Below are 12,500 nucleotides of genomic sequence, written 5' to 3'. Positions count from 1 at the left end.
TAGACATTTTAGTTAAACTATTAATGATGTTTGAAACACTTTTATAGATTTGTAAAAGCTTTATTATGATAAAGGGAGATTTGACTTTTTTTCACATGTAGACCACATTGAACCAGGTCAGTTCTAAAACCATTATACCAGGACTAAATTGTCCCAGAGAGGCTATAGATTTTTTAAACACATTTTCAGATCTGTAAAAGTGTATTTAGAGATACATTTTCAATTTAATTTCCCCATAACTGCCAAATCGGAAGCTTTGAATCGGAAGCCAACTTCAGCGTTGAACAAATGTATGGGGATGGATGTTGTTGCAGGCCAGGAATATACTTTTGATTATATTTCAATTTTTTGTACATGTTACAATCAAGAAACTGCTAAGATTATTAATACAAGGTGTTGTATTTAGTGGTGGGAAGTAAATATATTTAGAACTGTAACCTAGGCCTACTAGACTTCACTACAATATTTTCATTTCCGGCTACTTTATACCTCTACTCCACTACGTCAAAAGAATGTTACAAACTTTCTAATTATAGTACATGTACATAATTACAGTCCACCACTGAATATACTGTAAAATCAGTCATTCACTTACATTTCTTTCTTTTTTTTTTTCTTTTTAAGGTACAACATACCAGCTGTTCAGCTTACTCACATGCGGGATTTAGGATTTAGCTGGATGGCCATATCTCGAATGCTGTCTGTAAACATTCGAACACTGTACAACCACAGGACACATCTTGGTTTAGTGGACTATGGGAGTTTTACCAACATTTCAAATGATGATCTTGACCGTCTTATTACTCAGGTTCTTAGTCAAACCCCTGGCTCAGGAGAGACCTACATCACTGGTAGTTTGAGAGGGAGAGGGATTAGAGTTCAGAGATGGCGAGTGCGAGAGCAATTAAGAATGGTAGATCCTGTGGGAAGAGCCTTAAGAGGACGAAGGGCAATACAAAGGAGGGTCTACAATGTGTCTGTCCCAAATCAAGTGTGGTATGTACTGTTTTGTAAATTTGATTAACATTAGTCATACTCCCTAGATGGTGAATGAAACAAATCAGAAAGATTGATGTACTGATTTAGGAAGACCAAAACAATGTCAAATAAATAAGCCATGTAAAATATAGATATCAATTAAGCAATCAAGTGTTTCAAAATAATAACATTTCTTTTTATTCTAGGCACATTGACACAAACCACAAGTTGAATCCATGGGGATTTGTGTTTCATGGAGGAGTTGATGGCTATAGCCGCTGCATTACTTACTTACGATGTTGCACAGACAACAGAGCAGCAACTGCCTTGCAACTTTTTCAGGGTGCTGTTGATGTATTTGGACTCCCATATCATGTCAGGAGTGATGCTGGGAGTGAAAATATCGATATAGCACGGTTTATGATTGAAAATCGAGGGGCAAACAGATCAAGTTTCATGGTTGGACGTAGTGTTCATAATCAAAGAATCGAAAGATTGTGGGGAGAACTAAACAGGGTGGTGTCAGCATACTTTAAAGACCTTTTCCTCTTTATGGAAAATGTTGGAATTTTAGACAGCACTGACCCACTTCACATTAGGGCTCTTTACCATGTTTACCTTCCGAGAGTAAACAGATCTGTGGATGAGTTTGTAAGGCAGTGGAACAACCACAGCTTAAGGACAATGGAGAGCAGGTCCCCACTGCAACTCTGGACAGTGGGAATGCTCCAACTTCCTCAAGATGTCAGACTGAATCATGTGCATGTGCAACCCCCTTATTACCACCACTGGGACGTTGATTTAATGCAAATTAATTCAATGATTGATGATGGAAATCATGGGATAGAACATTTTCTAACAGCATGTGACCTGCTTCAAAGAAATGACTAATAATAATTTGACAAATGAAAACCCAGAGCAATTATTACCACATATATACATGTGTGCCGTGTATATTATGTATCATTTTACAAAATGTATAATTATAACCATATTGACAAATATGAACCATGTGTTTTTTATTACTTAAATTAGTTCATTTTGTATACAGTTTTGTTAATAGAAAAATATTACATTTAAAGTCTGCGATGCACATATCCCACCACAATAGATAATAAAAAGACAGTAAGCCAGTACACACAAAGTAGTAACAGAGCCATTTATTTGTTAGAAGGCCATACCACAACCTTGAGTCAATATTCTGCCATAGCAAGGGGGCTGGACAACATTTATAAAACAATTTACAACAACCCTCCTGTACCAAAAGAACTAATGGGTTGTTGGAGCAACTTATTCTTTTTCGACCCATAACTATGTACAGTTGTTTGGACACATCTCCAAATCGGATTTCAAAGATAGCCATGTATGATCTTTTTTGAACTCTTACCATGAACTTTTCTAAACTATTACCAAATTGTGTTTTTAAATTAAAAAAGCCACTTTTATCAAAAAAGTTCACATAAAATCTGAAACACAAAGCCACGGCTTGAAAAATATCTTCAAAAACTTTGTTTTACTGTATATTTTTCATATTATTACAGCAAAAAAAATAAAATAAAAAAAAAAACATAACAAGCTTTACAAAGCCCTCCAATACTTTTGACATCTCATGCTCTTCCAAATCCGGGTGAATTGCGTATGGCAAAATTCATGTCAGATCTGAAATCTGTGTATTCTGCATGAACTGGTATGCGAAGAATATTTTCGCAAGTATTAGCCACTGGAAATCGAGAGTGGGTGATGAATTCAAGGCTGGGCTTTGGAGAGAAACCCAGTGCTGGAATGCTGTCACATCCAGTGAAGAAAACGAGAATATCTTCTAGAGAGACATCGTTTTCAACTGTAAAACATAAACAGAGAGTAGCACAATTAAATCATATATATGTCTGATATTTAATTAAGTATTATACTACTGGAGTAATACAGAAGTGATGTAAGAATGGTGACTATTGAAATGACACTGGAATTTGGAAGGGTTGCCTGGGTTAGTGAATATAGTGCACCATTTACCAACAAAAGAGATAGGAGCTAGCAACATTATATGCACACAACAGCTATAACAACCAAGATATGTTGGTACTGTAGATGTGCATCTGCTAGTTTGGATTATGGTACATATAAATTGTCTTACTTTGGAGGGATCCAATTCAACACTGCAAACTTTTTGTTGCAGCTTTTTTTTAATCAAATGAAAGAAGCAGATCAATTAGCCAAAATCAGAGTCATGAGCAGCAAGACTGGGTTTGGGGCTTCACCAAGTCACTTTAGCTTGTTTAAATCAGTTTAGGATTGAGACTGATCACACATAGTAGTTACTTGGATGTAACTCTACTTCAATAAGTGTGTGTGGAGACCTGTAATGGCATTTGCTTTTTGGTTTACCTTTTCAAGGCTCATGGCGGCACTCAAGAACATTATTTTGACTGAATTTGTACATGATACAACATGTATTATTATGCATTTTGTTAATTTGTAATTAACTTAATTCAATTGAACACACAATTGAATTGTTTTTTGCATCTACGATTTAATTATTTCTCACTTTGTATTTACATAAATGTTATTAAATTCAGTTTAGATTCAGTGTTTTCTTTGGTAATACTATCTACACAAATTTCTATTACCTAATTTATATAAGGGTATAGATTAACTTTCATGATTTCTATTTTTATAGTTAATTTATGAGCATTGTTGGAATTAGTCAGCAGTGATACAGTAGCTAACCAGTAAGGGTGTCACGGAATTTCTGACCGAAATTAAGTCACAATCTCGTATTTCGAATAAAACAATGGAATCACTGATACGGCCACGCCCCCACGTCAAGTCCGGTCGGTTTGACAAGCAGAAAAAAAAAAAAAACTAGTTGAAGTGCTGCGAAGAAATGCAGTAGACCCATCGACAGAACTTGAACCCCCTCCTCTTTCACTGAAGTCACCGGTGTGGAAGTATTTTGGATTTTCAGTGACTTATATTGACAATGTTCACGTTGTATACAAAAAAAAAAAGGCACAGTTTGCATGCTCTGCTATGTGTTTACCATATTCTGTGTTTTTACCATTGCACATTAGCCTAGCAGCTAGCAGAGATTCCTTGCGTTTATAGCTTAATCCCGACAAACCGCACGGTTGAATTTCAGCCTGCAGCCTAAACAGAGCAGCTTATATTGGTTAGAGAGAGCCACAAGTTAGCTGACTGCCGAGTCGCCCTCTCTGTCTGCTCAGCTGCTAAGACCGCTGTGCTGGCTCGATGGCGTTTTAAGCCCCTAACCAAGCCATTGGTTAGCAGCGCTGCAACCGTCGTCTTCAAGGCACCTAACCATAACCATTTGACGTTTCTTGATCTCAATCGTGCAAAGAACGGACATGTGTTCTTGGGGAGAACGTTCTTGCTGGTTGTTCTTGGAAGAATGAGCTTGCAAGTTCACAAGCACAGAAAACACTGTTAACAGTTTGAGACGATGCGTTCTTCCGTTATTGCTCAACACCCCCAAAAAACAGAGGCTACCTGCAAGGCTCCAAAATAATAACAGCTAGAAATAAAAACCACAACAATATAACCACTTTGTATTTAAACACTCTCCGGACAAGAAAACCTCACAATGTTACAACTACTGCAATATTGATAAATAAAACTTGAGCTTCAATTTTATTGTATGGTTTAGCTCAAAACCCCTTACTTAGTCAACAGAGTTAGACGCGGTCCCTACTATTATTAGTGTATCAGTTTAAAGTTTAAAAAAAAAGAAGTAGGCATATGCACTGGCGTGTCCTAGGTGTCCCTATTAGTGTTATGTGGAATTATCATTTCTATATTATTGTAGTACACTGTATATGCCCAGGGACAACAGATGGAAATTAGCAATTCAAATTATAAAGGTTGGTGTCTCCCCTTTAGTCTACATAACATGTCATAGCATGTTACCACTTTATGTACAACTGTTCATTTATCATACAGACTGAAACTCAACTTCTAATAAATCAGAAAACAAAAAACACCAAAAAAAGTATGAACGGCAAAATAAAAGCCTCAATTTAAAAGACCGGTCTGAGAGACCTCCAGCTTACAGCGGGTCTCAGAGAGATGAGCTAGCGGCACCAGCAGGCGCTATCTGGCTATCGCGTCACTTTATGGAGCTTCTCAACTCCGAAAACTTTGAGGCAAATTGTCAATTCATCAACGATTTTCACTACACTGGCTAGCAGTTCATTTCTCGCCTAAAAAGTTCTCAGAAGTGAATTTAGTAATGAATAAGATGGCGAAAATTTTTAAAATTGTCCCGTTGTTGGGCTGTCTATGTACCGGAAACCGGACCCTCGTTGAATGCCGAAATGAATGTTGGGATGCAGGTGCTGCCAAGTTCATACAAGTTACCAACCAATGCATCCTTGGTAAAATGGGCGTATCAAGAACCTTTCCTGGAATCTTAACTGTTCTTGGTGAAATGCAAACTTGTGTATTGGGACAGTACTTTGGCAACACAAGATGACATTTCACAGGGACACAAGAAAACAAGTCAATAGAAGAACACAGATTGAGAAACTCCAATAACCATTGCCTTCCAGGCAATGCTGCCTGAAAGACGACATTGGGGGCTTAAAACGCCAAATACCGCTGTGGGTCTGCCCTCAATTGGAAAATTGTTTTTTTCTTTTTACTTTATTGACAAATTGTCAAGTTTCCAATTGACTGAAGATATAAGTTATCGTTACATTATGTTGTTAATAAATGTTTTATATTTGACAATTTAGTGTGGTACATTGTGAACAAAGGTCAGATATTATATTGCATAAAAGTGTAGTCTAAAAATGGCATGGCAACCTGTGCTTTAAAAATATTAATGTAAAAATCGAGAATCGAACCGTGACCTTAGAATCGAAAATGTAATCAAATCGATGATTTGGAGAATCGTGACACCGCTACTAACCAGTGGTATAAGGATGAGAGGCCAGGGAGTGTGATCATCACACATCCCCCCCAACCATTGATTCACCTTACCTTAACAAGGGAGACAGAGGTTCATTCCAGCTCATGACTATTTAAGCCACTGCAGAAGACAAATAATAGTAAACATTCCATCATTCCAAAATGCAGAACTTACTTTCAGCATCCTGAAGATAGTCTTGCCAGAAAGCCAGGATTCGGCACTCTTCTCGAAATGCATTACTCCCTCTTTCGGAGTAAATGATCTCGAAGAGATTCTCCACATCAGTCGCTGTTAAACCCTTTTCAGCCTTCACAAAAAGGCATTTTGTTTGTAGAGGGTATCTCTGGAGAGCATCTAGGACACCTAGAGATGTTAAACCATCTCTGAACCTAGTAAAAAGGAAACAAATGTTAAAGGGTAGTTCATGTGATTTAGCACCTATGGTGCAAACCAGTTTTTTACATTTTAAATCTTTAATTTAAGTCCCTAATGAATTCGAGGAAAAATAAATTATACGTTCAGTTGCACTAATACACTATAAAATTGAACTCTGCATCCACCATTTCATTTTTTCATATACTGTGGTAGGGCTGCATGATTTGAAGAAAAAGTCAAATTGGGATTGCAATTTACTATACTGTGCTAATGATTGCAGTATAATGGTATCATGACTTTCATTATCAAGAAAAATGCATAAAATAGGCTACTTACATTTTGTATTATTTTTAAATAACTTAGTATTTGACAAATGAAATAAAAAATAATACAAATTGTTATTAAAATAATACATTTTGTATGCCCTTATAAACAATGGCATTTAAGATGTGTGTAATAAAATAACTAGTGATTAAGTTACAAAATATGCTTACAACCTCTTCTTAAAGTGCATGCTGTGAAACCCTGTACACTTCTGATAGTCATGTGACCATACGCGATACAAGCGTTACTGCCTAAACAGACTGACTGGTCACTGGTCATCTTTTGTGGACATGGTTAGAAGGGGCATGCTTAATACATCCATGGTGTATCGTAATTTGGAGGGCGGATTCAATGTAGATTTAACACAAAACCATAATCAGGCATTGAGGCCTGCAAATGTATTGTTCTGCATTAAATCCACGCCGTGGGTATGTACGTAGGTACGTGGAGCTACAGACCCTAGCCTGATGTGCACCTGAAAAGTTTAACTACTTGTCGCTCACACATTAAAATACCTTTCAAAAGGTGCACGGGTCCGCTGGAGGACATACCAGTGTGCCAAGTCCAAAGCAGTCTCTTGTTTGTTTTCCAGTGTTATGCGAACATTGTGACCAGCAAGACTGATTAAGCTGGCTGCCTGTGCAATTGCCTCTTGCAATTGTGATTCAGTCTCAGCCTGTAAGATCTAAAAATATAAAATATTATTAGGATATGAAGATACTGTTTAAATTGCATGTTAATGAGTGCACGCTAAATGAATAGTTTGTAAATATGATAGAATCCATGAAATATATGCTCACCGACTGCACCTGTGACCTTGTTTCTTCATCAGTAATATGTTCAGTTTTGATCTTCACATTGTCTGGACCCTTTATAAGACACTCGTACAAGAGTTCAGAAAGGAAACATGGACTCTGCCCCCCATGGGCGATTGACATTGCCATGATCTGACCAGCATTAAAGTATCCATTGTCTTTCATTGCTGTAATCATATGAAAATAAAAAACATGTCAACTGTTCACAACAAAAATTATATTTGTCCCTATCGCCCCACCCATCTGTGTGAGATTAGAGAACTCAGATTAATTTTCTTCTAAATTTAATTTCTCAATAAAGTAATATAGATACTGTATAAAACATGAACATTTCTTACATTTTCTAATAATTAATTTCAGGTATAATGTATTTATTGATCCAAAAAAATCCAATAGTGGCCTTTTAAAGCAAAAGTACCTTTGGAGTTGCATGTAAGGACTTTAGCATTAGGTGGACCCTCGAAGATGCCAATCTTGTCCTTGATTTCGTGTAGACAGAGTCGGAAAAACTCACGAGTAGGACCTCCATTGTCCACAGCACCCTCAGATATCCCATAGTCATCAGTGAACTTAACGTCTACCTTCTTCTCGGGTGAAAAATTGGATCTGCCCATGGCTCTGGATGCTCCATCCCACACATTTCTTCTTACAATATTGAAGCGTACAGTGCTGTCATTATTTACTCGAGAAGCAATCCGCTCCATTATTCTCTCCAACGTCACCTTTAAATCACTGAAACAATAAAACAATACAATGTAGTTATTGTCATTATACCTCTCCCACTGAACTAGCATGTAATATCCACATCATTGTAACTAATATTTAGTTTACTGAAACCTATTTACATACAGTACCGTTTTACTTTTTTTCTTACTCATTCAGAATAACTTAACAAATAAATACCAAAGAGTAACAGAACCATTTCCAACACTGGCAACCACCCTCCCACCAATAGGAAATTGACAAACCACAAAATCAACACATAGGGGCCTTATTTTAATGATATAAAGCGCGGCGTGAAGCGCCCTGGGCGAGGTGCATTTAGGGCGTGTCCAAATCCACTTTTGCTAGTTTGACGGCAGAGAAAAAGGGTCCATGCGTCGGGCACATGGTTCAAAAGGGTTGTACTTTGTGTCTTAACCCTTGTAATGTGTTAGAAAGCTGCACACATTTTTTGTTTTAGCAGGTCAAATTTGACCCATGATTTACCTCAGCTTAAAATACTCAAAACAATGATCATCATCCAATATTGTTTTTTTTCACCTCATAGTTAACTTATTATGTATTCATTAAATTTAAACACTTTAAAATGTTATTTTTCGGCCCCATGGACCTTGGATCTTAAAGTATACAACTTGTTTTTAACTTAAAAAAAGTTTAAATTCACTCGTTATATTTCCAATAATGAAGACAATGGGTACTTATTTTATCTGACTATAATAGACTAATATTAGAACACACCTCCAAAATGATTTGCATGTTGGGTTTTTTTTCAACTTGGTGTACAGATCCTCAAATGACGCTACAGCTTATAGGATGCTGAGTCATGCCAGAGTATATTGCATGCTACCATGTTACTTTGGATTTTTATCTGTCATACTCTGTATCAAGAGTAAGGTATATTGGGACAAATGGGTGGAACACTTGCCATACATTTAGCCTCATTCGAGAATCTTTACACCCCAGTAAGAAGCAACAGCCCCATGGAAGCACCCAGGTGTGTTTTGTCGATGCACATCCAGCAACACCCTTCCATGTTGGATTGCTGTTCTCAGTTGGTGGTCTGTGTTGGGTGTGATAAGGGATTGACGACCATTAAATGTCAGTTATTTTTTATTTAAAGAACTCTTTTTGAGCATCTGGGTCACTTGGACCCTCCTCTTCATTAGATGTGTAATCTTGTTAAAAGACTTACCTTTTTCCTAACCTAAATCTATACGGGTCATTTTTGACCCGTAACACCACAGATGTCACTATTGTTTATAATATTAAGTTGAAAACCCTAAATGCAAATAATTTTGGAGGTGTGTTCTAATATTAGTCTATTATAGTCAGACAACATAATTACCCATTGTCTTAATTATTGGAAATGAGTGAATTTAAACATTTTTTAAGTTAAAAACAAGTTGTATACTTTAAGATCAAAGGCCAAAAAATAAAATTTTAAAGAGTGTTTACATTTAAATGAATACATAAGTTAACTATGAGTAAAAAAAAAAAACAATATTGGATGATAATTGTTTTATAAGTATTTTAGGCTGAGTTAAATCAGGTGTTGTCGATCTCCATCTAACAAACACCTTTCCATGTCGTTGGATCTTCTCAACAGATGGCAGTATGAGCAGCTCAAATGCTGTCTTGATATCTTGGACATGTGACACAGCAACCCCGAAGTCATTCTGATGTCTCAGGTGGTGCTCTGCCTTGGGTGTTGATGAACATTTTTGATTTGTATATCGTTCATGTCACCCCCCTAAAGATGATACTAACTTGGGACCCGTAACACCACATATGTTGATTTTTTTTTTTTTTTTTTTGAGACATTTACAATTTCCTAAAATTCTCAAAACATTTTTTGTGTTAGAAACACAAAAAATGAAGCCTTGTTCCAATAATATCATGAAGCCTTGTTCCAATAATAAAAAAATAAAAAAAAGTAAATGGTATTTTTTTACACATCTGAAATTGAAAACAGGTCAAATTTGACCATAACACAATATAAGGGTTAATTAATCATAGGTGTGTTTTGGGCGTAACATGCAATATCATGTTGTCTCCCAATCCCTTTAAAAGCCAGGTGCTTTTGTACCTTGGCGCATTGCTATTATAATGGTGGATTTGCTTTTCATTCTTAATCTACATATACATATAATTTTACTAATGCGCTGTCGAAATAACGATATGCTGCATTATTGACTTTAGACCAGGTTTTTGTTGGTCAATGGTGCGATCACTTCTTGCTGCGTCAAGATAGCAATACGCCCAGAATGCACCTGAACACACCTCCCTGTAAGACCCGCATGCCCATGGGGACACAGATGGGCGCAGGTGAATTTGCTTTTTAAATGACGTAGGCGCTGGACAAGAAATTGACAACGCCGTCGGTCTTAAACTAGCAAAGACACTTGCATCGGTCTTTGCGCAAGATAGGGCCCATACGGTACAATAAAACATAATGCATATTATAGCATGGGTAATCTTCAATCTTGACAAGTGACCACAAAAATGATTGAATATCAAATAAAGATGAAAATGTCAATATTGTGCAATGATAAATACTGATATTTCTGACTCATTTAGGTTGCAACTTGCTAATTGGTCTCACTACTAGTCTAGACATAATAGATATTGCTATCCTGAATTAAAGTTTAAATAATTACATTTTATATATGTTCTACTGACCTCTCACTTGAACTGGAATCTAAAGACCTTGAAATGGCTTCCTGGAGATCATGGTCATCAGAGAGGTATTCTTCCTCAAATAGGTCCAGGTATGTACTACAATACAAAATAGCAATATTTCATAATTGATATTAAAAGGTACAAATATATGATTTTAACACAGCCAGTTGCATTAGCAATATACTAAGAACATCCTTACTGGTCTAATAACTTTAATGTTCTCAAATGGAAAGTGCGTTATTAAAGTTATAAAAATAGGGGACACCATGATTCAGTATAAAGTAAATGTATTTTACACACAAATTATACTGTTAATAAAGGCCACTAAAGCCCAGACCATAGAAAAGATGTACGAAGAGACAGAAATGTCAAAATATTAACCTGTAGGATGTGCTGGATGAAATGTTGCCAGATGGTTGGGGACCATGGGACACACCAGAGGTGTTGCCACTGGAGACTGCAGAGGTTCCACTGGACAGGATGAGGGTATCATCAATAGCGATGACAGGAGGACTAGTGGACATGGTGGCGGTGTCAGCTGAGACGGAAGGTGCATCGGTACAAATATCTTCGGTAGCAACACACCAGATAACTTGATCACCACTGGAGATGGAAGGGTTATTTCTGAAGAGGGACTGGGCCTCAACAGTGGAGATAGCTGAGACAACTTCTTTGGAAATGTCACCTACACTACCAATGACTGCAAGAACATGGAAAAATAGTTTATTAACATTTAACTTTTGAGTAACATAAAACTGATATGAGAGGATCAGAACCCATCTTGTACAATGCATGAAAGTGGTGGAACAAAATATTACTTACAATAACTAAATTGTGAAAACACAAAAACAACCAGTCAAAATCTGCCTGTCTCTTCCTACATCCAGCCAGATTCTCACCTCAAACCACTGGCATTCTCTTGTTGTTCACCAGATGCCTTTTGACTTTCCTTTGTTTCCTCCTTTTCCCATAAAAAGACTGCCACACCCTACTACACACCTGTTTTTAATTCCATCATGAGCCCTGACCTTCCCTGTCCACCTGTTTCCACTTTTTTAATCCATCCTGCAGCTACTTAACCTGGACATTCTAAATTTCTTTTTTTTTAAGTTACAATGTTGTTTTTGTGCATTGTGGCATACAGGCATACCTGCCTGTAAGCCTTCTTTATCATTAAGAAAACCCAAAAAATGCTTTCTAATATACATTTAGTTTATATCCCTATTATCCTGCACAACGAGTTGTGACCAATATGATATAAACTTGTTTGTAGATGCATGTACTGTAAATACTGTAAATTAATTTACCACATTTGTCACTGTCTGAAATTTGAGCAAAATCAAGGCTCTCTGCATGGCTGTCTTCCTCAGAAGATGGCTGTCAATTGAAGCAGACAACAAACGTTATGTATCAAATACAGTGCACTATCAATAAAACAACATGGCAAATGTATTATATGAGGGCATAGAGCAATTAATAGTGTTTAAGACATCCAGTCTGATATACAGTATTGCCATTGCTAGTCATCATTTTTTTAAATCTTCATGCACTAGCCTACTTACAGATTGGTTTTCCTCACTCAAAATGACCTTGTCAGGCCTGACGTAAATGGACTTTTGATGGAAGAGTTTTTTTCAAAAGGCCTCCACTCAACTTTTGATTGGAGGTTAGGGATGGCTCGA

At 36.8% G+C, this 12,500-nt stretch overlaps 1 protein-coding gene across 1 annotated transcript; it reads right to left on the bottom strand.

Annotated features, from left to right (window-relative positions):
- Positions 1–2,143: 2,143 nt before the first annotated feature.
- Positions 2,144–12,446, bottom strand: LOC114554408 (G2/M phase-specific E3 ubiquitin-protein ligase-like). Its single transcript, XM_028576238.1, has 9 exons — positions 12,381–12,446; positions 12,126–12,195; positions 11,200–11,518; positions 10,819–10,914; positions 7,835–8,148; positions 7,402–7,583; positions 7,117–7,286; positions 6,077–6,291; positions 2,144–2,818 (listed from the first exon to the last, which is right to left on the bottom strand). Exons 3-9 carry the CDS (start codon positions 11,340–11,342, stop codon positions 2,586–2,588), a joined length of 1,353 nt encoding a protein of 450 aa, XP_028432039.1. The 5' UTR covers positions 11,343–11,518; positions 12,126–12,195; positions 12,381–12,446; the 3' UTR covers positions 2,144–2,585.
- Between the last annotated feature and the right edge of the window lie 54 nt (positions 12,447–12,500).

This window comes from Perca flavescens, chromosome 4, assembly GCF_004354835.1.
Source record: "Perca flavescens isolate YP-PL-M2 chromosome 4, PFLA_1.0, whole genome shotgun sequence".
NCBI lineage: Eukaryota > Metazoa > Chordata > Actinopteri > Perciformes > Percidae > Perca > Perca flavescens.
The sequence above is the reverse complement of the archived record's forward strand: the minus strand, read 5'-3'. Positions and strand labels throughout refer to the sequence as shown.

What these genes read in the sequence shown, in the direction of transcription:
- LOC114554408 (XM_028576238.1), bottom strand. Translation starts at nt 11,342, where the DNA reads ATGTCCACTAGTCCTCCTGTCATCGCTATTGATGATACCCTCATCCTG. An exon ending in CAAGGTCACAGGTGCAGTCG is followed by an intron (nt 7,287 to 7,401) that starts GTGAGCATATAT and finishes TTATATTTTTAG; the next exon opens with ATCTTACAGGCTGAGACTGA. An exon ending in ACCCGTGCACCTTTTGAAAG is followed by an intron (nt 6,292 to 7,116) that starts GTATTTTAATGT and finishes CCTTTTTACTAG; the next exon opens with GTTCAGAGATGGTTTAACAT.